Here is a 26,934-nt window from a genome sequence, read left to right as displayed (position 1 = left end):
AGCCTCTACCTCCTCTTACCCAACAGTCTTGTCCTCCTTCCACCCAAAATTCCCAATCTTCTCAGAACAATAACCCCAACTGTCCCTGCTCCCCAGAGCTGTTCTCCCTTCCTTTGACTGTACCGCAACCTGCCCCTCCATTTCGCGATTCCACGGACCTAACAGACGAGTATCTGTGTCCAGATGCTCAAACACTAGAGTCTCCTCCATTCCATCTCCGGTCGATTTGGTGGCGGATGACCAGCAACCCACCCTCATCGACGACGATGAGACGCAGTTGCTGTCAGGGCAGCCAGTTGACATGCGCATTGTGCAGGAGGAGGAGGCGAGACAGGAGTTGGAAGAGGAGGTGGTGGACGACGAGGACACCGACCCCACCTGGACAAGGCAGATGTCAAGCTGGGAAAGTAGTGTGGATGTTGAGGCAGGTGCAGCACCAAAAAGGGTAGCTAGAGGCAGAGACATGTCCAGAGGCAGAGGTCAGCTGCTTTGCCGAAGCCAGGCCAGACCCGGAATGTCCGAAGATGTTCCCTTTTGTACCCAGCCCAGAAAAACTCCCCCATCGAGGGCACGTTTCTTGAAGGTGTAGAGTTTTTTCAAGGAATGCGCCGAGGACAGATATAGTGTCGTCTACACAATTTGCCTCTCGAAATCGAGTAGGGGCCCTGAGAAGAGCAACCTGTCCACCACTTCAATGCACCGTCATTTGGAATCCAAGCAATGGAATCAGTGGCAGGCAGCAACGGCAGGACAAACGTCGCCCGCCGTTCATGCCACTGCCTCTGCTCACAGTGCTGGCGATGCACTCCAGAGGACGAGCCAGGACATCACTTCATCTGCCTCCGCCACTTTGTTGACTTCTCCCTCATCCTCCCCTGTTTCTGTCTTATCTCCTTCTCCTGCACCATCAAAGGCACCATCAGGCGCTTCTTTACAACAACCCACCATCTCTCAGACATTGGAGCGCCGGCAGAAATACACCGCTAACCACCCACCCACGCAAGCCTAGAACGCCAACATCGCTAAACTGCTGGCCCAGGAGAGGTTGGCGTTCCGGCTTGTTGAAACTCCCGCCTTCCCGGACCTGATGGCAACTGTGGCACCTCACTATGCCGTCCCTAGCCGTCTCAACTTCTCCCGGTGTGGCGTCCCCGCCTTGCACCAGCACGTGTCACTCAACATCAGGTGGGCCCTTAGTTCCGCGCTTTGCTGCAAGGTCCACTTGACCACCGACACTTGGACAAGCGCCTGTGGTCAGGGATGCTGCAGTGCTTATCTTTAATGACAGGCAGGGTGAATGTGGTGGAGTCTGTTCCTCGGGTGCAAACTGGGGTGGCCTATCTCCTCTCCCAGGCCAAAATTCATGGCAGGAGTAGACTGAAACCCTACGACGCTGCAACCTCCACCACAGCTACTAGCGGCAAACGCTAAAACACTGGTGTGGGGAGACGTCAGCAGGCGGTGCTGAAGCTCATCAGCTTGGGGGACAGACAGCACAGTGCCTCCGAGGTCAGGGATGCCATCCTGGCTGAGATGGCATTTTTTTTTCCCTGCTACACCTGGGGCCTGGCATTTTTACGCCTGTGATAATGGCTGGAACCTGGTAGCGGCTCTGGAGCTTGCCAGCCTCCAACACGTTCCATGTTTGGCCCACGTCTAACCTAGTGGTGCAAAGTTTTTTAAAAACATACCCAAATGTACCGAAGCTACTGTTGAAAATGCGGCGCTTGTGCGCCCACTTTTGCAAGTGCACAGGAGTCGCTGCTAGCCTAAAAACACTCTAGCAAGGCCTACATCTGTCCAAACACAGGCTGTTGTCCGTCATTCACACACGCTGAAACCCTACAATACCATATCTTGAGCAGGGTGTGTGAGCTGCACAGACCTTTGATGGAGTTCCATCTACAAAACCCAAGGGTTCCTCAAAGTCAGCAACCAAAGTTTCTGCACCATGAGTTTCCAGGGGTGGCAGAGTTATGGCTAGGGGAAGAGGCATGGATAGGGATGATGTCTAGGGGCAAAAGCAGTGTGGATGTGGAGGCAAGCTAAGCAGGAAAAACTGGGGGTACAAGCTAAGGCATGGACTGGGGTGATGTCTAGGGGCAAAAGCAGTGTGGATGTGGAGGCAAGCTAAGCAGGAAAAACTGGGGATACAAGCTAAGGCATGGACTGGGGTGATGTCTAGGGGCAAAAGCAGTGTGGATGTGGAGGCAAGCTAAGCAGGAAAAACTGGGGGTACAAGCTAAGGCATGGACTGGGGTGATGTCTAGGGGCAAAAGCAGTGTGGATGTGGAGGCAAGCTAAGCAGGAAAAACTGGGGGTACAAGCTAAGGCATGGACTGGGGTGATGTCTAGGGGCAAAAGCAGTGTGGATGTGGAGGCAAGCTAAGCAGGAAAAACTGGGGGTACAAGCTAAGGCATGGACTGGGGTGATGTCTAGGGGCAAAAGCAGTGTGGATGTGGAGGCAAGCAAAGCAGGGAAAATGGTGGCTAGAGGCAAAGGGATGTCCATAGGCAGCAAGGGCAAAGATGCAAAACTCTCCCGTTTCAAGAATTTTCCTGACTTGTTTCCCCACAAAACATTCCTGGGAGGAGGGCTGAAACACCACCCTCCTCCTCCTCCGCTGTTAGATTGACCCCAGCTACGAGCTGAAAACGCTGCAACACTGGTGTGGGGAGACGTCAGCAGGCTGGGCTGAAGCTCATCAGCTTGGGAGACGGACAGCACACTGCCTCTGAGGTCAGGGATGCCATCCTGGATGAGATGGCAATTTGTTTATCCCCGCTGCCCCTGGGGCCAGGTTTTTTAGCTTGTTGGAGGGCTCTGGAGCTTGCCAGCCTCCAACACGTTCCATGCCTGGCCCACATGTTCAATGTAGTGGTGCAATGATTTTTAAAAACATACCCCAAATTAGCTGAGCCAAGGGTGAAAGTGCGGCACTTGGACACCCACTTTCCCAAGTCTACAGTACCTGGAGCTAGCCGCAATACACTCCAGCAAGGCCTACATCTGCCTGAAGCACCTACTGTTGTGCGAGGTCACCACACGCTCTAACCCTAGATACCGTATGTTCAGCAGGGTGTGTGAGCAGCAGAGACCTTTGATGGAGTACCAGCTACAAAACCCAAGGGTTCCTCAGAGTCAGCTCCCTCACTTTCTGCACCATGAGTTTCCATGGGTGGCAGACTTATGGCTAGAGGCACAGGCATGGATAGGGGTGATGTGTAGGGGCAAAAGCAGTGTGGATGTGGAGGCAAGCTAAGCAGCAAAAACTGGGGGTACAAGCAGCCGGTGACATCATCACTGACAAGCACAGCTGTCTGTCAGCTGACAGGCTGACTTTCACCAAAATGAACAGACAATGGATAGACTCATCATATACATGTCAGTTACATGACAAATTTAGTGCAATTTGCAAGTCCAAGATGGTTTGGAGATCTGCGGAGAGGAATCTCACCACCTCTTGCGGGTGCCATCATTTGGAAGGCAAGCCCTGGGCTCAGTGGGTGAGAGCAAGCGCAGGATAATCGTCGTTTGGCCTGGCGGCCACTGCCTCTTCCACTGTTGACAGGGCTGGCGCTGCAGTCCAGACCAGGAGCCAGGACACCTCCACATCTGCCTCTGACACTTTGGGGAGTTCACCCTTATCCTCACCTTTTCCTGCCATTTCTCCTTTTGCCCGCGCCATCATGCGCCTCTTCCCAGCAACTCCCCATCTCCCAAGCCTTTCATTTCATGCTAAAGTACAGCGCAACCCACCCACATGCCCAAGGCTTCAACGGCCTCATCTCAAGAAATCTGGCCCAGGAGATGTTGGAATCCCGGCTGGGGGACACTCTGCCCTTTTTGGGCAGAGTGTCTACTGCGCCACCGCACTGTGCCGTCCACACCAGCACTTTCCCCCAAACATGAGGCGGTCCCTAAATTCAGCGCTTAGCCCTAAAGTTCCATGTGACCAGTTACGAATGGACAAGTGCATGCGGACAGGGACGCTACCTTTCAATTTGGGCACAGTGGTTGAATGTAGTTGAGGCGTGGACCGGGTCGCAAAATGTGGTGGCCTGACTTGTCTCCCCACACAACATTCCTGGGAGGAGGGCTGAAACACCACCCTCCTCCGCTGTTAAATTGACCCCAGCTACGAGCTGGAAACGCTGCAACACTGGTGTGGGGAGACGTCAGCGGGCCGTGCTGAAGCTCATCAGCTTGGGGGCCAGACAGCACACTGCCTACAAAGTGAGTCATGCCATCCTCGATGAGACGGCAATGTGGTTTTTGCCACTGCACCTGGGCCCAGGCATGTTGTCATGTGTGATAATGGCCATAACCTGGGATTGGCTCTGTAGCTTGGCAGCCTGCAACATATTCCATGCCTGGGCCACGTTTTTAACTCATTGCTGCTAATCTTTTGAAAAAGGTACCCCAATGTTCCTGAGCTACTGGTGAAAGTGTGGCGCTTGTGCGGATAGTTTTTAAAGTGTATAGTTGCCGCTGCTAGCCTCTATGCACTCCTACAACGCCTGTACCTGCTGGAACAACGGCTGTTGTGCGACGTCTCCACACTGCTGGCACTAAACATATCATGTGTTGAGCAGAGTGTGTGAGCAGCACAGACCTTTGATGTAGTTCCAACTCCAAAACCCTCGGGTTCGTCAAAGTCAACTCCCTCAGTTGCTCAACCATGAGTGGCCATGGGTGGCAGACTTATGTGAAATCCCATCCCATCCATTGCACTGGACACGAAACATTAGCATGCGCTCAGCACAACTTCGGATATGGCAGACGCGTTAAGCAGGGTGCAGGGTACAACACAGACCAGGCCCGAGCACCAGGAACAGGTGTTAGAAATACTGCAGCATCTGCCATTTCCTTCCAATTTTGGGGTTTTGGACCCGCCACCGACTTGTCTGGACCTAAGTGGGGATCATGAGACACAGTTGCCATCAAGGCAAGCTGTGGTCATGTGCGGTTTGCAGTAAGGGGGCAGTGCGCAATTGGAAGAGGAGTTGGTGGATGACGAGGCCACCGACCCCACATGGACAGGGGTGATGTCTAGGGGCTAAAGCAGTGTAGATGTAGAGGGAAGCTAAATCAACAAAAAACCTGGGTAGAAGCAAAGGCATAAACTGGGGTGATGTTTAGGGGTGAAAGCAGAGTAGATGTGGAGGGAAGCTAAGCAGCAAAAACAGTGGGTAGAAGCAAAGGCATGCAAAACTCTACCCTGTTGGAAGACTTATTCCTAGGTCTGGAACACGTTAATGGCCCCCCTGGACAAATTACTGCCACTCAGGGGCCTAGTGTCACCAGGAGGGACAAGTATAGGCGCATGTTGTGGGAATACCTGGCCGACACCAGCTCTGTCCTCTCCGATCCCTCTGTGCTCTACAGCCTAAACTTATTTTCTCATCTTTTTTTCTGAACTGCACATCTCTTGCCTGCTTCCTTTGGGATCTTAGAAATGGTGGTCCACTTCCACAGATGGTAACTTCAATAGACAGTGTAACGGGAGTAGTTGAGGGATCGCTGTCTTAACCACTTTTTGGCACAAAATTAACTTCCAAAGCCAAATATGGTGCAAGTATATGATGCAAGGACACCTACACACCTATCTCTGACACATTGGGGAGTTCACCCTCATGCGCCCTTTTGGCCTGCACCATCATGCGCCTCTTCCCAGCCACTCCACATTTCCCAAGCTTTTCATTGCAGGCAGAAGTACAATACAACCCACCCCCATGCCCAAGCCTGTAACAGCCTCATCGATAAACTGCTGGCCCTGGAGATGTTGGTGTTTGTTTATGCTTCTGGAGACCCAGGCCTTCCGTCAGCAGATGGCAGCTGGGGCACCTCCCTATGCTGGGCCTAGCCATTACTACTTCTCTTGGTGTGCTGTCTCTGCCTTGCGCCTGCATGTGTCCCATAACATCAGTCGGGCCCAGAGCTCTGCGCTTTGCTGCAAGGTCCACTTGACCACCGACACATGGACAAGCGCCTGTGGTCAGGGATGCTGCAGTGCTTATCTTTAATGACAGGCAGGGTGAATGTGGTGGAGTCTGTTCCCCGGGTGCAAACTGGGGTGGCCTATCTCCTCTCCCAGGCCATGGCAGGAGTAGACTGAAACCCTACGAAGCTGCAACCTCCACCCCAGCTACTAGCGGAAAACACTGTAACACTGGCATGAGGAGATGTCAGTAGGCCGTGCTGAAACTGATCAGCTTGGGGGACAGACAGCACAGTGCCTCCGAGGTCAGGGATGCCATCCTGGCTGAGATGGCATTTTTTTTTCCCTGCTACACCTGGGGCCTGGCATTTTTGCGCCTGTGATAATGGCTGGAACCTGGTAGCAGATCTGGAGCTTGCCAGACTCAAACACGGTCCACGCATGGCCCACGTTTTCCAACTTGTTGGTGCCATGTTTCTTTGAAACCTACACCATTGTGCCTGATATACAGGTCAAAGTGGGGCCATTTTCGTAAGTGAGAACTAGCCTCTGCTAGGCAGAAAACATTCAGAGCACACTCCTCTCATCTTCGCACCGTTGGCTGGCGGAGGAAGACGAGGGGGTTGGAGTGGCATCTGATGTCCCTATCCCACACGAGGCTAGAGGGTGCACTTCAGTGCATCCCATTGCTTCACCACAAATGGTGTGAAGGGGAGTGGAAAATGGAGGAAATGGAGAGTGACCCTTACAGTTGGGGCCAGCAAAGGCATGCCAAGTAACACACTGGCACACATGGCTGACTTCATCTTGGGTTGCTTTTCAACACATATTTCACATCATGAAGAACAAATAATACTGGATTTTTTCAAGCCTCGAACCCCGGTCTAGGTCTAATGTCTGTTCCTTTCTTATATTAGGGGAGAGGGAAAAAAAATTACTTCAGTGATACGTTTAGCGTACATAGACTGACTATTAATGTGTATCCCACTTAGTGTTGTTAGGGTTACACACCGTCACAACCTGGCTAAAGCTTCTATAGCTGTTAATAAAGTCAACATAACTTTACGGTATCCAAAAAGACAGCTGGTACCGACAGAGAGCAAGACAAATGTCACCCAAAGCTGTGAGCTCTGAACACCCACAGTGACTTTGGCGTCATCATCATTATAAGGGAGTGGGTGGTAATAAATAACTTGGCAGTGCCTAAAACCCAAAAAGCTTATACAACTATATTTACATTAAGATACACAAATGAAACTTTTCAGTAGCATGTCATGAGACAAGCTGATAAGCTCTTCCTTTGTGCAGTGCTATTTGAAAGTTAAACGCTGCCTTTATTTTAATTCTGGAGAAGGTGCAGACATTAGATTTAGAACATGTTGTCTTCATTGTCCAAATCCTCTATATAGGTAACGCGTTTTTCGGGCCGAGCTGTCTGGGAACGAGCTGGTGCAGCACTGACAACCTGGGTGAATATGGCAAGAGCCTGAGATGTAGGGTGAATGAATCCCCAAATTATTTGTGGAATTCCCAGTGAGACAATGGCACTGTATACCAGTATTAAAAATTGTGGGTGCACATAACCCCCATATATTCTTTGAATTCCCAGTCAGACAATGGCACTGTATACCAGTATTAAAAATTGTGGGTGCACATAACCCCCATATATTCTTTGAATTCCCAGTCAGACAATGGCACTGTATACCAGTAGTAAAAATTGTGGGTGCACATAACCCCCATATATTCTTTGAATTCCCAGTCAGACAATGGCACTGTATACCAGTATTAAAAATTGTGGGTGCACATAACCCCCATATATTCTTTGAATTCCCAGTCAGACAATGGCACTGTATACCAGTATTAAAAATTGTGGGTGCACATAACCCCCATATATTCTTTGAATTCCCAGTGAGACAAAGGAACTGTATAGCAGTATTAAAAATTGTGGGTGCACGTAACCCCCATATATTCTTTGAATTCCCAGTCAGACAATGGCACTGTATACCAGTAGTAAAAATTGTGGGTGCACATAACCCCCATATATTCTTTGAATTCCCAGTGAGACAAAGGAACTGTATAGCAGTATTAAAAATTGTGGGTGCACGTAACCCCCATATATTCTTTGAATTCCCAGTCAGACAATGGCACTGTATACCAGTATTAAAAATTGTGGGTGCACATAACCCCCATATATTCTTTGAATTCCCAGTCAGACAATGGCACTGTATACCAGTATTAAAAATTGTGGGTGCACATAACCCCCATATATTCTTTGAATTCCCAGTGAGACAAAGGAACTGTATAGCAGTATTAAAAATTGTGGGTGCACATAACCCCCATATATTCTTTGAATTCCCAGTGAGACAAAGGAACTGTATAGCAGTATTAAAAATTGTGGGTGCACGTAACCCCCATATATTCTTTGAATTCCCAGTCAGACAATGGCACTGTATACCAGTATTAAAAATTGTGGGTGCACATAACCCCCATATATTCTTTGAATTCCCAGTCAGACAATGGCACTGTATACCAGTATTAAAAATTGTGGGTGCACATAACCCCCATATATTCTTTGAATTCCCAGTCAGACAATGGCACTGTATACCAGTATTAAAAATTGTGGGTGCACATAACCCCCATATATTCTTTGAATTCCCAGTCAGACAAAGGAACTGTATAGCAGTATTAAAAATTGTGGGTGCACGTAACCCCCATATATTCTTTGAATTCCCAGTCAGACAATGGCACTGTATACCAGTATTAAAAATTGTGGGTGCACATAACCCCCATATATTCTTTGAATTCCCAGTCAGACAATGGCACTGTATAGCAGTATTAAAAATTGTGGGTGCACGTAACCCCCATATATTCTTTGAATTCCCAGTCAGACAATGGCACTATATACCAGTATTAAAAATTGTGGGTGCACATAACCCCCATATATTCTTTGAATTCCCAGTCAGACAATGGCACTGTATACCAGTAGCAAAAATTGTGGGTGCACGTAACCCCAATATATTCTTTGAATTCCCAGTCAGACAATGGCACTGTATACCAGTAGTAAAAATTGTGGGTGCACATAACCCCCATATATTCTTTGAATTCCCAGTCAGACAATGGCACTGTATACCAGTATTAAAAATTGTGGGTGCACATAACCCCCATATATTCTTTGAATTCCCAGTCAGACAATGGCACTGTATACCAGTATTAAAAATTGTGGGTGCACGTAACCCCCATATATTCTTTGAATTCCCAGTCAGACAATGGCACTGTATACCAGTAGTAAAAATTGTGGGTGCACATAACCCCCATATATTCTTTGAATTCCCAGTCAGACAATGGCACTGTATACCAGTATTAAAAATTGTGGGTGCACATAACCCCCATATATTCTTTGAATTCCCAGTCAGACAATGGCACTGTATAGCAGTATTAAAAATTGTGGGTGCACGTAACCCCCATATATTCTTTGAATTCCCAGTCAGACAATGGCACTATATACCAGTATTAAAAATTGTGGGTGCACATAACCCCCATATATTCTTTGAATTCCCAGTCAGACAATGGCACTGTATACCAGTATTAAAAATTGTGGGTGCACGTAACCCCCATATATTCTTTGAATTCCCAGTCAGACAATGGCACTGTATACCAGTAGTAAAAATTGTGGGTGCACATAACCCCCATATATTCTTTGAATTCCCAGTCAGACAATGGCACTGTATACCAGTATTAAAAATTGTGGGTGCACATAACCCCCATATATTCTTTGAATTCCCAGTGAGACAAAGGAACTGTATAGCAGTATTAAAAATTGTGGGTGCACGTAACCCCCATATATTCTTTGAATTCCCAGTCAGACAATGGCACTGTATACCAGTATTAAAAATTGTGGGTGCACATAACCCCCATATATTCTTTGAATTCCCAGTGAGACAAAGGAACTGTATAGCAGTATTAAAAATTGTGGGTGCACGTAACCCCCATATATTCTTTGAATTCCCAGTCAGACAATGGCACTGTATACCAGTATTAAAAATTGTGGGTGCACGTAACCCCCATATATTCTTTGAATTCCCAGTCAGACAATGGCACTATATACCAGTATTAAAAATTGTGGGTGCACATAACCCCCATATATTCTTTGAATTCCCAGTCAGACAATGGCACTGTATACCAGTATTAAAAATTGTGGGTGCACGTAACCCCCATATATTCTTTGAATTCCCAGTCAGACAATGGCACTGTATACCAGTAGTAAAAATTGTGGGTGCACATAACCCCCATATATTCTTTGAATTCCCAGTCAGACAATGGCACTATATACCAGTATTAAAAATTGTGGGTGCACATAACCCCCATATATTCTTTGAATTCCCAGTCAGACAATGGCACTGTATAGCAGTATTAAAAATTGTGGGTGCACGTAACCCCCATATATTCTTTGAATTCCCAGTCAGACAATGGCACTATATACCAGTATTAAAAATTGTGGGTGCACATAACCCCCATATATTCTTTGAATTCCCAGTCAGACAATGGCACTGTATACCAGTATTAAAAATTGTGGGTGCACGTAACCCCCATATATTCTTTGAATTCCCAGTCAGACAATGGCACTGTATACCAGTAGTAAAAATTGTGGGTGCACATAACCCCCATATATTCTTTGAATTCCCAGTCAGACAATGGCACTGTATACCAGTATTAAAAATTGTGGGTGCACATAACCCCCATATATTCTTTGAATTCCCAGTCAGACAATGGCACTGTATACCAGTATTAAAAATTGTGGGTGCACATAACCCCCATATATTCTTTGAATTCCCAGTGAGACAAAGGAACTGTATAGCAGTATTAAAAATTGTGGGTGCACGTAACCCCCATATATTCTTTGAATTCCCAGTCAGACAATGGCACTGTATACCAGTATTAAAAATTGTGGGTGCACGTAACCCCCATATATTCTTTGAATTCCCAGTCAGACAATGGCACTATATACCAGTATTAAAAATTGTGGGTGCACATAACCCCCATATATTCTTTGAATTCCCAGTCAGACAATGGCACTGTATAGCAGTATTAAAAATTGTGGGTGCACATAACCCCCATATATTCTTTGAATTCCCAGTGAGACAATGGCACTGTATACCAGTAGCAAAAATTGTGGGTGTATATAGCCCCAATTCTATTGCTAGGGGACTTGCAGGGTATTTCTGAGGTGAAGGTGGGGGGGCACACCGTTGGAACGGGGATTTGGGGTGTATATATGGGGTATACGGGAATACACTGTCAGTGTGTTCCATTCAGGATCCTGGGAAAGCTGGGTTGCGGCGATTGAGCCCGTCAGTGCCACGTTACACTGACAAGCTTCTCCCTGGAATTGAAGTTATATGTAAGCCCAATATATTCTTTGAATTCCCAGTGAGACAATGGCACTATATGGCAGTAGCAAAAATAGTGGGTGTATATAGCCCCAATTCTATTGCTAGGGGACTTGCAGGGTATTTCTGGGGTGAAGGTGGGGGGGCACACCGTTGGAACGGGTATCGGGGGTATATATCGGGTATACGGGAATACACTGACAGTGTATTCCATTCAGGATCCTGGGAAAGCTGGGTTGCGGCGATTGAGCCCGTCAGTGCCACGTTACACTGACAAGCTTCTCCCTGGAATTTAGCTCTTATAAGAGCTGTTGGTTGTCTTCTCCTTCCTATCCTAGCCTGTCCCTGCCTACCCAGAATCTAAGCCCTAGCTAGCTGGACGGAAACCTCCGTCCTCGGTGAATTGCAAGCTCAGAATGACGCGAAGCTGGGCGGCGCTGTTCTTTTAAATTAGAGGTCACATGTTTTCGGCAGCCAATGGGTTTTGCCTACTTTTTTCAACGTCACCGGTGTCGTAGTTCCTGTCCCACCTACCCTGCGCTGTTATTGGAGCAAAAAAGGCGCCAGGGAAGGTGGGAGGGGAATCGAGTAATGGCGCACTTTACCACGCGGTGTTCGATTCGATTCGAACATGCCGAACAGCCTAATATCCGATCGAACATGAGTTCGATAGAACACTGTTCGCTCATCTCTACATAACACGTATTTGGTACTTTCATAGAATTAAATATTGATCTGCAGAGTAAAAGTTATTTACTGACACAGGTTATCTTTTGTGAAATGTCATAGAAAATACTATTATTCTTTTTTTTTCTGCCCGCTCATTCCGAGCCTGGACCCCAACAGAATGAAATGTAACACAGGGAGAATTTGATGGACATTTGCCCTTTAGACTTCATTTCGTGTTATACTGCTTGAGGAAACACACAACCACTAAGTGATTTATTGCTCTAGGGGTCACTTAGATTGGCAATAAAATATTATGTCATTCATTTAGATTGGATTTATGGGGTATTTGAAAAAAAATAATTTAATACATTCATTTTACTACAGGACAAAAACTTCTCAAAGCTCCCCAGTTATAACATGATAAGATAGTGTTATATTCCAAAATACATTGTACATGGCTGTAATATGTCTCTGTTTTGTATGGTGTACTGCCATAGAGGTGCATGAGCTATCTACTGTATCTCTCTATATGTGGGATGACTAGCTTTTCAAAATAACATGATTTTGTGATTCTCTGTCATCAGAGGTCTAACCCCTATGTGCCTATGTGTGGCCACCCAGTGGTTGTGTTGTGCATTGCAGCCTGTCAAGGGTTTTGCTATCCTGTAGCAGGGTTTTGTAGCATATTTGGAATCTGTAAAATCAATTCTACTATGTACTGCTGGCACAAACATGCTAATATATGGATATGCCAAGGCTGCATAACACATTTAGTCTCTTTCTGTATAGGTTTTAGATGCTTTCTGAATAAGAATTGTATAATATATTCAACTCAGCAACTCTTTTCCGTGATATAGATTTACTGAGGAATAGTCTGTATTCAATTGGCTACAAAAATCCCAGACATTTCTGTATGAATTTTGAGGCTGATTTGACCATGGACTACCAATGCCAAGGGTCAGTCATTGACGTCCATGGTCATGTGTCTAGATGATATGTCATTGTGTTGCTAGTTGTGCAATTCCCTTGTGCTGCTGCTGGAACAATGGAAGAAGAGAAGACAGAGACAGTGAGTCCCAAACTCGACCAAACCCCTATCCCTACCTACTTGCCAGAAATGCCCTTGGTGACAGATGGCAACTTGACAGCGGTCCCTTCTCTGAATACATGTTACACAGAAGAAGACAAGACAAACAACACAGAAGCAAAGTTTGCAAGCAAGGGTCAAAGCCAGAGATACAAAGCAGTACAAAATCATAATCCAAAAGAGTAGTCACAAGGGAAGCCAAAGGTCGGAGGTCAGTAATGCAAAAATATCAGAAAGAAGAGCTTAGCAAAACAAAGTCACAGGACATAGTCTCAATAGCCTGCAAACCTGTGTGGGATGATGATGTATTATAGGAAGTCCAGAACCCCACTCAGACTTGGTTGGTAGACAGGCTGTCAATCACGCAGGCAAGGCTAAGATTAACTATTGGATGGACAGATGAAAACAGGGTGCAGGAGATGGGTGTGGTGGAAATTCAATTACAGAGGGGAGGCAATAGAGCAGTGTTCACACAGAGCAACAAAAAAACTCTAAGCAAGGAATCAAACTGAACACGCCTTCTGCGTCGCAGTGCACAAGCGGAGGGTGACGCAGAGACCTGAACAGGCAGAGACGTTACAGTGACCTTTGGGGGACCAGGAGGCTGGCAGTGAAAGAGCACTAGAAGTTTAAAAGGTTCACATATACTGTAGCTGGTATATTATTTTATTAGCATATGAGGTTGGAGATCACACACTGTGCACAATTCTGACTCTTTTTATGGAATTGCAGGAGGATATTGATGAGGAGATTGAAGCAGAATACAACATCCTGAAGGCTTTATCTGACCATCCAAATGTTGTCAAGTTCTATGGGATGTATTTCAAGAAAGATGCAAAGACGGGGGATCAGCTGTGGCTAGTGCTGGAGGTTTGCAATCATTTTTACAAGACTAATACATATATTCATATGTGACCTATGAGAAGTACTTACCTATTTTTTAAGTGTAAACGTGCTTGGCTGACACTAAAGGAAAATGGATATTGATGAGGATAGTTTAGCAATATCTGATCGGTGGGGGTTCAACACCCAGACCCTGCACCGATCAGCTGATTCAGTTGCCAAAAGCATTATACAAGGTATACAGATGAAAACAGCTCTGCAACTATTGAAGGGAAAGGGAACAGAGCTGCAGCTCTGCGGCACCACAGCTACAATGTATATTGCAGCAGGTAGAGATGGTGCCGGCTCTAGCTGCCCATGATATTCCATGCTTAGACATCATGGGATTGACAGCAAAGCATGGAGGAAGAGAAAGTGGTTACAGACTAAGGCTGCAGTGCAAAAACTATATGTATAAAGGGATTGCAGAGTGTGATACACAGTTAGAGATTTTTCCATTCTTGCAACCCTAACTTTCCACTGGAGGTCTTCTTTAAGAATTGTCTACCTAGAGACCCAGCCATGTGTGTTCTAGTCTGTGTTTTATAAAATATTGTGCCCTTGTTAAATTTGCCCTCCATGCACTAGTGATCCTGTAATAGACTTGTGTTTAACAGCAGCAAATATGGAGGAGGCAGAGCTGCAGGGGGAGGTGGCAGCCTGAGCCAATGATGAAAGAGGGGGTGTGTCTCAGACTACCTGAGGCCCCCTGTAGGCACTGGAGCTAAGTTATAGTCAAAGATCATATCTCTACACTACACTCTATATGCAGAAAGGGAATGATCATCTATATGTACTGATTTACATATCATTGTCGGGCTCCTGTCTGAACAGTTGCTGTAAATTCCCTCTTTTTCAGTTGTGCAATGGAGGATCTGTAACAGATTTAGCAAAAGGTCTTCTGAAGAGAGGGGAAAGAATGAATGAGACCATCATTGCTTTCATTTTACATGAGGCTCTTATGGTAAGGGGTGCAGTATCCATTGCTACAAAGCTCTTCAGAGATCCCATTTACATTCTGCATTTATTGGTGTATTGGCAAGAAAATTCTCTGTATTATTTTAACAGGTAGGATGTTAACAAAGGAGATACATCTATATAAGAGGCAGAGCAGACTATTGTGGATGGTCCGGTGACTTGGTAACTAAGGCCTCATGCACACAAGAGTAGGAAGAAATGGCCGATAAAAATAGGTGCAGGAAACTATTTGCTCCTGGCCATTTTGCATCTGTGGGGCAATCCATTTATAAAGGATTCCTCCTAGACTTGAGTCTATTGATAGATCTGTGTAAGTGGACAGTCAAAATGGACTGTGCAAAAAAGGACAGGTCGGGTTTAGCCTTGCATACTAGTTTTCTGTTGTACAATGCATAGAAAAGTCTGATTTTTTGCAAAAATGTGCAACTGTTCTAACACCATGCCAATTTGATTGTGTGGTGTGGATAGGCTTATTATCATTAGAGACTATTTCCTGGTGTGAAAGATCCCTGACATATACACCAGCTACAAACTGACATGGTGTAGTCAGTAGAGATGAGCGAACAGTAAAATGTTCGAAGTTCGATATTCGTTTCGAGTAATCCTTAATATTCGACTACTCAAATCGAATATCGAACCCTATTATAGTCTATGGGGGGAAAATGCTCGTTTTAGGGGTAGGCAACATTCGATCAAATTACACTTACCAAGTCCACGAGTGAGGGTCGGGCTGGATCCTCCGAGAAGTCTTCTCCGTGCAGCGTCCCCGCGGCGTCTTCCAGCTCTGAATTCACTCTGCCAGGCATCGGGCCTGGGCAGAGCCGACTGCACATGCCCGCACTACAAGCCCGATGCCTGGCAGAGTGAATGAAGAGCCGGAAGACGCCACGGGGAAGCTGCACGGAGAAGACTTCTAAAGGTAGGAGAAGAACCAGCGTTGATTGACTGTATAGCATTTGGCCAATCAATGCTGGTCCCTGCATCGAACTTTTACATTCGAATAGCGAGTGGTACGAGTATTTCGAATACCGTAGTATTCGATCGAATACCTAATCGATCGAGTACTACTCGCTCATCTCTAGCAGTCAGTGTGCAGGCGCATGTCCCGATTGAGGGTGCGCCTGGATTATGAAGAGAAGTGCAACGCTTCATAAATAAGGTGCACTTTCACCAATGCAAGGAATATGAAGATTGGCATTGAAGGTGCAGTCTTCATAAATCTCCTTCAGGCTGAGTCCCCACCTCGTGGAAAAGCAGTTTCTTTTGGTTGCAGATTTTGCTGCGGTTTTTAGAGCCAAAGCCAAGACTAGTTTGAGCAGAAGTTAGAAATATAAGAACTTCCTATATATTTCCCATTCCTTTTGTACCATTCCTGGCTTTGGCTCAATAAACCACAACAAAATCTGCAACAAAAAATGCTGCGTTTCCACAATGTGGGGCCTTAGCCTTAGGCAGAGACCCCACATTGCAGGAGCACAGCTTTTTTTGTTGCAGATTTTGCTACGGTCAAGACCATGAATGGCTACAAAGGGAATTGGAAATGTATAGGAAATTCTTATACTTCTACCGTCTTCTCAATCCACTCCTGGCTTTGTCTCAAAAAACTGCAGCAAAATCTGCAACAAAAAAGCTGTGTTTCTGCAATATGGGGTTACAGCCACAAGAAGTTCCAAAAATGACCGTGAGAGAGCTGCTACAAAAATGGCCCTCACACGGCCGTGTGCATGAGGACTTAGATTCTGCTTATCAATAGATTTAATGTTAAAGTCATGTATAACTTTAAGGCTGAGGCCCCACATTGCGGAAAAACATCTTTTTTTGTTTCAGATTTGTTCCGGTTTTTTGAGCCAAAGCCAAGAATGGCTACAAATGGAACTGGAAATATATAGGAAGTCTTTATACTTCTATCTTCTGCTCAATCTAGTCCTAGTTTTAGCTCAAAAAACGGCAACAAAATCTGTAACAAAAAAAACGCTGCGTTTCCGCAAGGTGGGGCCCCGGCTTAAAGGTGTTTTCTGGGACTTTTATGTTGACAACCATTCTCTAGGCTAGAATCCCTACTGATCAGTTGATTGATGGGGCCGCAACGCACCAGAAATATCACAGCTCCATATATAGTGCGGTGGCTGGGCATGGTATTACAAGTCGAGCCCATTAAAGTGAATGGGAGAGATGTGCAGTACCATTATAACCTCCTGCACAGAGTATGAGGCAATGCTATATTTGGTGATGCTGCAGACCCTTCCATCAGCAGATCGGTGGTGGAGCTGGACTCATGTAGAGTGGATATGGATATAGACCTATCTGAAAGATACATGATCAATATTAAGGTCCTGAAAATCCCTTTTTGGATCTCATAAAATTAAGCAGAACATTCTAGTCCACTCTTAAGACATCTACAGCCCCTCCCCCCCCCTCCTATGGTGTTCTCCTCTCACTCATACAGATCTAAGAATGTCTAATTCATGCCAAAATCCCCATAAATAGGGGCAGATTAGGATTACCACGGGCCATGAGCTGTATGAAAACTGTGGCGGCCACCCGGCTAGGGTTTCGCAGGGCTTATTACATGGGCTGATCATCAGCTGAATGATCATTCATAGAAATGTTCATTCTCTATCACTTTGCAGTATTAGGCCGGGTTCATACTTTGTGTACTACACTTACCCAGGATGCCGCTAGTCCCAGAGATCAGATGAATGTAGGTGACGGCAATTTTATTTTTAGTGGCCAGGGGGTGTCGTTATGAAAAAGCAGCAGGCCCCTTTGCAATGCCATGGATAGTCAATATGATGCTGCCACCTTGCTTTTGGGAAGACTACTTGCATGTGTCCTTTGTGTATTTACAAGTACATGGTGGTGGTGACCGGTTTGGTTGGCTGATCCTTCTGCTGTTCAAAATTATTATTTTCTAAAAGGGCCTTCATCATTTACATAGCCATAAGACAATTCACCGGGACGTGAAGGGAAACAACATTCTGCTCACAACAGAAGGAGGTGTCAAACTTGTGGATTTTGGTAAGTCTGCACAAGATATTCTTAAAATTTCATACTGGAAAAGAAAATTTTGCAGAAAGCAGGGCCGAGGCATAGAACGGATGTCCACCGTAAAGATTAGATCTAGAGATGAGTGAACAGTAAAATGTTCAAGGTTCGATATTCGTTTCGAGTAGCCCCTCAATATTCGACTACTCGAATCGAATATCGAACCCTATTATAGTCTATGGGGGGAAAATGCTCGTTTCAGGGGTGGGCAACGTTCGATCAAATTATACTTACCAAGTCCACGAGTGAGGGTCGGGCTGGATCCTCCGAGAAGTCTTCTCCTTGCAGCGTCCCCGCGGCATCTTCCGGCTCTGAATTCACTCTGCCAGGCATCGGGCCTGGGCAGAGCCGACTGCGCATGCCCGCACTACAAGCAGACATACGCAGTCGGCTCTGCCCGGGCCCGATGCCTGGCAGAGTGAATGAAGAGCCGGAAGACGCCGTGGGGAAGCTGCACGGAGAAGACTTCTAAAGGTAGGAGAAGAACCAGCGTTGATTGGCCGACTGTATAGCATTCGGCCAATCAATGCTGGTTCTGCATCGAACTTTTACATTCGAACAGCGAGTGGTACTCGATCGAGTACGAGTATTTCGAATACTGTAGTATTCGATCGAGTAGGTACTCGATCGAGTACCACTCGCTCATCTCTAATTAGATCCAGTCCCTATTATAGTATTAGGTTTTATCACCCAGAAGAGCCCAGAGATTGCTTTTAGTTCCACACACTTTCCAGGACCCTTAGGGTAAGTTAACATGGCGGATAACGAAGAGGAAGTCTTCTTCATGTCCGCCGCTGTTTTCTGCTCGCTGACTATCCGGAATGGGATGCCAATGTAAGTCTGTTTAGGTCCATTGATCTGGAGTCTCGAGCCCTGGAATCCGCGCCAACACTGAGCAGACCGTCCTGCTGGATCTCTGCCTCCCATTGAAAACAAATCCCCCAAATCCATAGCAAATTACTCCGTGTGAATTTACCCCTAAAGTGAAAGTGCCATTAGGAAATGAACTATTGTTTAAATCATGTTATATGGTAAAAAATCTATATCTATATTAAAATAAAAATCCTAAAAATCTTGCAATTCCTACTCTCGTCAATAAGCCAAGAACTGCATTAGTTTTAGGAAATTTTTTTAAAATATATATAACATTGAAAATGGAAAAAGTCACCAAAAATTCTTTAAAAATATGTTTAACATAAAAATTGGTTTTAAATAATAAGTCATTTTCTGGTGCCCTTCAAAGAGTTTGGCCAGGACATTGAAAAGGATCTTTCAGCACCTCCACCATTTCAAGTACTTAGTATATGTTAATAGTCTCTGCTCCACTGATTCCAGCACAGTTGGAATTTTTTCTCTAGCCCCCACCACTCCTGAGCAACTAGCACAGTTTGTTTCGGCGCCTGATGTTGTGGTGTCAGGCAGGGGGTGTGACTCAGAGATCCAATCAGTGCCAGAGCTCAGAATCACACCCCTTGTCTGCTTCTGCCTGACTCCGCCCTCCTGACAGTACAGAGCCTAAATAGAATACCAGGCACCAAAACCGATTGCTTAGGAACGTTGGGGGCCAGAGAAAAAATCCATCTGTGCTGGAATCAGTGGAGCCGCAACTAGATTTGAACTTGTTGGAGGTGATGAAAGGTCTTTTTTAAAGGAGTTGTCTGACCTTTTAAACAGGTCACTCCCTACTGTCACCCATTGTTGACGGCATTTTCTGATGACATTAGGTTGAGCCCAATCCGTCATGGGCCATTCCAATTTGCAGCTTGGAGCTGGAGCTGCAGCTTGGAGATTTCCTTATATTTGTAGTCAGTATGTCCAAAGAAATCAATGACCAGAGCCTACCAGCATATACAGCGTGGTCATAATATAACCTCAGGTGTTTGGAGTCATGTGCAGGATGACCCAATGGACGGAATTGCCTGAAAATTTGTTTGTGTGCTAATCAAGGCATGGGGAAACGGACGGCATGAAAAACAAAACAAAACCTAAAAATCATCACCAACTGCTTCCTCGTGACAATGACACCCGCATGACATTTGCATTAATGTTTCTGGCCAGAGTGGAAGTGGATACCAATTGGCCATGGAATATCCTGTGGAGCGACGAAGCGCATTTTTACTTCAATGGAACGGTCAACACACAGAACTGTTGCATATGGGCCACCGGAAACCCGCTTGTGCTGGAGGGGGTTCCGCTGCATTCGCCCAAGGTGACCGTTTGATGTGGGTTCACCTCATCGTTCATGATTGGACCGTTCTTTTTCGAAGATTTGGGCCCAATTGGGGTTGCCACCTGTTCCATCACAGCAGCGAGGTACCGGACAATGCTGGAAACAGTGGTCGTTCCCCAACTCCAACAGCGGCAGTGTCTGCAGACGATCACCTTCATGCAGGATGGAGCCCCTCCTCACATCGCAAATCCTGTGAAGAACGCTCTTCGTGCACATTTCCCCGATGACAGGATTTTGAGCCGCTCATACCCTACAGGGTGGCCACCGCGCTCTCCGGATCTCACTCCTTGTGATTTCTGGTTGTGGGGACACTTGAAGGAGCGTGTTTATCGGGGGAATGTCGAAACCCTGCCTGACCTCAAAGACCGCATCACGTTGGAAGTGTGCAGCATCTCACCAGAGATGTTACACGCAAGCGTCGAGCACGTTCTGCCTAGGATGACCGTGCTCACCATGCATGAAGGCGCCACACTGAACAGTCATGCTAGTCGGTGGTCCAAATGGGACATCTCCAAGTATCGACAGACGGGTTTTGCACCGCGCGCTCACTGTATAGCGCCACATTATCCCCTGGTGGGGAGTTTTCGTATTAATTTTTTTATTTTTTTATTTTTTTTCATGCCGCCCGTTTCCCCATGCCTTGATTAGCACACCTACAAATTTTCAGGCAATTCCATTCATTGGCTCAGCCTGCACACGACTCCAAACACCTGAGGTTATATTACGGCCACCCTATATTTCACTTAGCATGGAGTAGAACAATCAGAGTTTTGGACAGTGCAGTGGTAACATGGAAATCTCTTACCATAATAAAGCATGACTAAAGGTTTTTCCTCTCTTATGTAGTAGATAGTTTATTAGATTAAAATACTGAATATTAACATTGTACAATTCCTGCAGGTGTATCAGCTCAGCTAACTAACACTCGTCTCCATAGGAATACATCAGTGGGGACTCCGTTCTGGATGGCCCCCGAGGTTGGTCACTGTTTTTTATATATTATTATACAGTAGGTGTAGTAATATAACCAAGAAGATCTAACCTCAACAATAATATTTCTACCTATGTTCTTTAAAGAGAGTTATGGGTAGGGAATATACTATTGCTCCTAGCGCCACCTTTTGGCTGGTAGTTCCCTATAGATTAATACCTGGTTTTTAAAGAAACCTAAAAACCTAATCTGGGTGGTCCTAGGAGCAAGTTCCTCTTTTTCACCAAGGAGATCTTATTTGCATATTCCTTACGTAGAATTTGAAGCAGGGCATACATAATCCAATAAGTCCCTCAATGGCGTCGCCACAATTTTGACCTCCTTCAAGACCTCTCACATATCCAGCCAGTACCTGCTCTGCAATGATTAGAGGCAATAACTTTGAAACTTCCTTAATGATGAGATATTCCGTTTTGGTTATTATTCCCAGATTATGTGATTTTTTTTTTTTTTTTTTTTTTAAACCATGCATTGATGTTTAAGGAGCTACCTTCCTAAGGGTGGTGCTAGTGAAAGTTCCTTTTTTTCACCAATGGGATCTTATTTGCATATTCCATAACCAAAATTCTTAGCATGGCATACATGACTCTCTGTATTGTCTTTCCCTACTGAAAAACATTACCCCTTCTTATATAGAGTTAAAAAGTCACTTAAGTTAAAAACATTTTCATTGGTTGACTCAAATAAAAGCCCCGAGCACTTCCGACTATGTCCTACGTACACTTAACTAAAGTATATGATTCATTCAGTGGTATTTCTCCATATCTGCGCACACAGAACAAGGACGCGGCTGTAGAAGTGCTTCACATTTCTTGCTCCCATTTATATCCAGCACCTATAGCCACTCAGTAAACTTTTTAAAATCTTTATTTAACTGGGGTCAGTCTGGGATATTTTGCTTTAACAGGATCAGTTTATAGTCATTTAGTTATTCTTGTTGGTGTATGTTATAGTACCAGCAATTTTTTACATTCAAATTTTTTTTCGGTATACATAGGGCTATATTTGTATGCTATTTGTACAGGGTCTGTACAGCTGTACTCAATACAGTTCATATGAAAGAATCTCCGCTTTCTTGTGATACCAGAACCATTTCTCTAGAGCAGGGATAGGGAACCTTTGTCTCTCCAGCTGCTGTGAAACTATAACTCCCAGCATGCTCCATTCACTTCCACGGGAGTTCCAAGAACAGCAGAGCAAGTGTGCATGCTGGGAGTTGTAGTTTTGCAATAGCCGGAGAGCCGTATGTTCCCTACCCCTGCTCTAGGGGGTATAAAACCAGAGATACAGCCATTTGAAGTAACCAACTTCCCCTTTGGTAAATGCTTCGGCTCTGTATATTCGCAATATAACTGTAGGCACGTTCCTTAGAAACCTCAGTTGGAGAGTTGGTAAGGAGAATGTAACAGCCTGTTTTCTAATAAAAAGTTAGATAGGATGATAAAGTATATTATAAAAAATTGTCACCCCGACACACAATAGCTAAAATAAAAAGCAGGGAGTTACACTTTAACAGTTAAAAAGTTGCAGAGAAAAATGATCATATCTGCACAGAGATGGAAGAATTGGACTCCAACTGCTACCTGATAAAAGGAGTCCTAGCACTGTGTAAATAGCCCGACTCATTTTGTTCTGATCCATAGATTCCCATAACTTGGATCAGACCTATTAAAAAAATCTATTGATTTTACAGGTGCACCAAAAAGTCAAGTCTCTGACTCTGATAGGCAGCCATCATAAACCAGTGGAAATGGAAATGGAATTCCCATTATACATTGTATGTTCTGTTTCGGTAGGTCATAGCATGTGAACAGCAAGTAGATACAACATATGATGCAAGATGTGATGTCTGGTCCTTAGGAATAACAGCCATAGAACTAGGAGACGGTGATCCCCCCCTGGCTGACTTACATCCAATGAGAGCCCTGTTTAAAATACCAAGGTATCGTACTGAACACTATCAAAAGATTATTATTATTTTTGTCTCAGTTGATATTATAAGGGTATTCCAGTCTGAACCATTGGATAGTAATGGGGTCAAATTAGTGGGGGTCCGACTGCTGAGACACTTTCCCCCCATCAATAATGAGAACAGGGATGAAGTCCTTTGTCTTGAAGTGATTATTGGTCCAGGGTGAGCTCCATAGATCTCCCTATATCAGTGTGTGTAGAGAGCAGGCTGTCAATCATTGTGTATAGGTGGAGTCTTCAGGACTCTTACTGTCCGTCCTAGGAGTCCAGTCAGGGTTTACACTGCCTTTAATGAAAAATCCTGCTCCATATCCTACTGTATGAGCCTATCTATCTATCTATCTATCTATCTATCTATCTATCTATCTATCTATCTATCTATCTACAGTACTATGAAAAAGTTTGGGCACCCCTATTAATCTTAATCATTTTTAGTTCTAAATATTTTGGTATTTGCAACAGCCATTTCAGTTTGATATATCTAATAACTGATGGACACAGTAATATTTCAGGATTGAAATGAGGTTTATTGTACTAACAGAAAATGTGCAATATGCATTAAACCAAAATTTGACCGGTGCAAAAGTATGGGCACCTCAACAGAAAAATGACATTAATATTTAGTAGATCCTCCTTTTGCAGAGATAACAGCCTCTAGTCGCTTCCTGTAGCTTTTAATCAGTTCCTGGATCCTGGATGAAGGTATTTTGGACCATTTCTTTCTACAAAACAATTCAAGTTCAGTTAAGTTTGATGGTCGCCGAGCATGGACAGCCCGCTCTCAAATGATCTGAAAACAAAGATTGTTCAACATAGTTGTTCAGGGGAAGGATACAAAACGTTGTCTCAGAGATTTAACCTGTCAGTTTCCACTGTGAGGAACATAGTAAGGAAATGGAAGACTACAGGGACAGTTCTTGTTAAGCCCAGAAGTGGCAGGCCAAGAAAAATATCAGAAAGGCAGAGAAGAAGAATGGTGAGAACAGTCAAGGACAATCCACAGACCACCTCCAAAGAGCTGCAGCATCATCTTGCTGCAGATGGTGTCACTGTGCATCGGTCAGCAATACAGCGCACTTTGCACAAATAGAAGCTGTATGGGAGAGTGATGAGAAAGAAGCCGTTTCTGCACGTACGCCACAAATAGAGTTGCCTGAGGTATGAAAAAGCACATTTGGACAAGGCAGCTTCATTTTGGAAACAAAGATTGAGTTGTTTGGTTATAAAAAAAAAGGCGTTATGCATGGCGTCCAAAAAGAAACAGCATTCCAAGAAAAACACATGCTACCCACTGTAAAATTTGGTGGAGGTTCCATCATGCTTTGGGGCTGTGTGGCCAATGCCGGCACAGGGAATCTTGTTAAAGTTGAGGGTCGCATGGATTCCACTCAGTATCAGCAGATTCTTGAGAATAATGTTCAAGAATCAGTGACGAAGTTGAAGTTACGCCAGGGATGGATATTTCAGCAAGACAATGATCCAAAACACTGCTCCAAATCCTCAGGCATTCATGCAGAGGAACAATTACAATGTTCTGGAATGGCCATCCCAGTCCCCAGACCTGAATATCATTGAACATCTGTGGGATGATTTGAAGCGGGCTGTCCATGCTCAGCGACCATCTAACTTAACTGAACTTGAATTGTTTGTCCAAAATACCTTCATCCAGGATCCAGGAACTGATTAAAAGCTACAGGAAGCGACTAGAGGCTGTTATCTTTGCAAAAGGAGGATCTACTAAATATTAATGTCATTTTTCTGTTGAGGTGCCCATACTTTTGCACCGGTCAAATTTTGGCTTAATGCATATTGCACATTTTCTGTTAGTACAATAAACCTCATTTCAATCCTGAAATATTACTGTGTCCATCAGTTATTAGATATATCAAACTGAAATGGCTGTTGCAAACACCAAAATATTTAGAACTAAAAATGATTAAGATTAATAGGGGTGCCCAAACTTTTTCATAGGACTGTATCTATCTATCACTGAGCTAGTCTGCAGATATCATTGACCCATCCCTATACATATTAGCCTTATAGCAGATAATGGGAAAATGAAAGGGACCTATTGACAATGATCTAATCTGTCGATGTAACTTCATATACTGTATAGAATAGAAAAACAGATACGGTATAACATTTCACATATAACCTTATCTGAAATAATGATTGATAACGCTTTTGCTTTACAGGAACCCCGCTCCAACATTGCGTCAGCCGGAATTGTGGTCACCGGAGTTCAATGACTTTATTAGCAAGTGAGTAGTGACATTCTATCTATCTATCTATCTATCTATCTATCTATCTATCTATCTATCTATCTATCTATCTATCTCCTATCTATCTATCTCCTATCTATCTATCTATCTATCTATCTATCTCCTATCTATCTATCTATCTATCTATCTATCTATCTATCTATCTATCTATCTATCTATCTATCTATCTATCTCCTATCTGTCTGTCTATCTATCTCATCTATCTATCTATCTATCTATCTATCTATCTATCTATCTATCTATCATCTATTTATCTACTATTTATCTACTTATCTATTTATCTGCTATCTACCTATCTAGATTTTTTATTAACACTTTCTATTAATGCTTCTATTTAAAACCATTCTTATTTTGCAGCATATTACACCTGCCTATAACATTTGCACATCACGGAATATACTTACATGATATATGGTCCTTGTATGTTGCATTATTTCAGCTTTTTGATATTATTAAGTCCCAACCCCATTCTGTTAGCCCTGCGGGTTCTTGTATATACTTTGAATATCCTGTGCCCTGACTACATCTCATAGATCTACATATTTATTGCATCGATGCAAATTTCCAAATGCAAACGTAACCAACAATTTGGTGTATTTTTTTACAGTAAGCAAATTACTATTAGGCTTTGATCCAAACAAAGCTATTCAAAGTAGTCGGTTCTTGCTTTTTTTTCCAGTCCGTCCTGCATGACTTGTATTGTTTACGGACACTCTTCTGTTGTTGGTCAGGTTTTATACATGTTAATGTAAATTTACCATTTAAGTTTAATAAAATTTTGATTTTTAATATTGTTTTGATGCATTTACATCTCCAGCAATGCTTATATGATACGCACATACATAGTTTTGAGTATTTTTGCCTTGGGTGCATGCTTTCCATGGATTTCTGTATAATATATACACACTGTTCAAAAGATACGTTAATTTTTGGCAAATACTCTTGATTACCTTGTAACAGATATATTTAGAAACATTTGCAATATAGTATATATACTGATTAGTACTGATGAGTCTGATCGGTGGAGGTCTAACACCAAGATCCCGCACTGATCAGCCATGTTCCTGTTCAAGTTATAGATTCAGAGCTACAGCGCTGTCCATTGTATAGTGGTGGCACCAGGTTACTGCAGCTCAGTACCTATTACTTTAATAGGCCCTGACCTGTGCAGAAGTTTCTGTCATATCAGATTATTGGATAAGGGTTTGGATGTTGGACCCCTACCATTTGAATACTGATAACCTATCCTATGGATAGGTTATCAGTATAGACAAAACACCTAGGATTCCGCAAATCTTGTGAAGGCTAAGAACCCATATAGTGGGCACAGTAGAAAAAGCGCTAATGACAACACATCGCAGTTTTTCTGGCAGCGTTCACAGTCTACTTTCCTGTCCGCATGAATCGTGCAGGCAGCGTGCGGAAAGCACACGGACCCCATTATAGTCTATGGGGTCCATGTGCTTTCAC

General features: G+C 44.4%; 1 protein-coding gene across 2 annotated transcripts in view; it reads left to right on the top strand.

Moving 5' to 3' along the window:
- MYO3A (myosin IIIA) overlaps positions 1–26,934 on the top strand; it is a 151,793-nt gene that overhangs the window by 24,873 nt on the left and 99,986 nt on the right. For both annotated transcript variants that reach the window (XM_075271731.1, XM_075271730.1), the window contains 6 exons: positions 13,818–13,955; positions 14,827–14,931; positions 17,864–17,963; positions 21,121–21,197; positions 23,008–23,153; positions 25,378–25,443. In XM_075271731.1, the coding sequence (XP_075127832.1) occupies positions 13,818–13,955; positions 14,827–14,931; positions 17,864–17,963; positions 21,121–21,197; positions 23,008–23,153; positions 25,378–25,443 (632 nt within the window). The remainder of the gene's footprint in view (positions 1–13,817; positions 13,956–14,826; positions 14,932–17,863; positions 17,964–21,120; positions 21,198–23,007; positions 23,154–25,377; positions 25,444–26,934) is intronic.

Source organism: Leptodactylus fuscus, chromosome 4, assembly GCF_031893055.1.
Source record: "Leptodactylus fuscus isolate aLepFus1 chromosome 4, aLepFus1.hap2, whole genome shotgun sequence".
In the NCBI taxonomy this organism is placed as follows: Eukaryota; Metazoa; Chordata; class Amphibia; order Anura; family Leptodactylidae; genus Leptodactylus; species Leptodactylus fuscus.
This window is presented reverse-complemented; position numbering and strand designations above follow the sequence as displayed.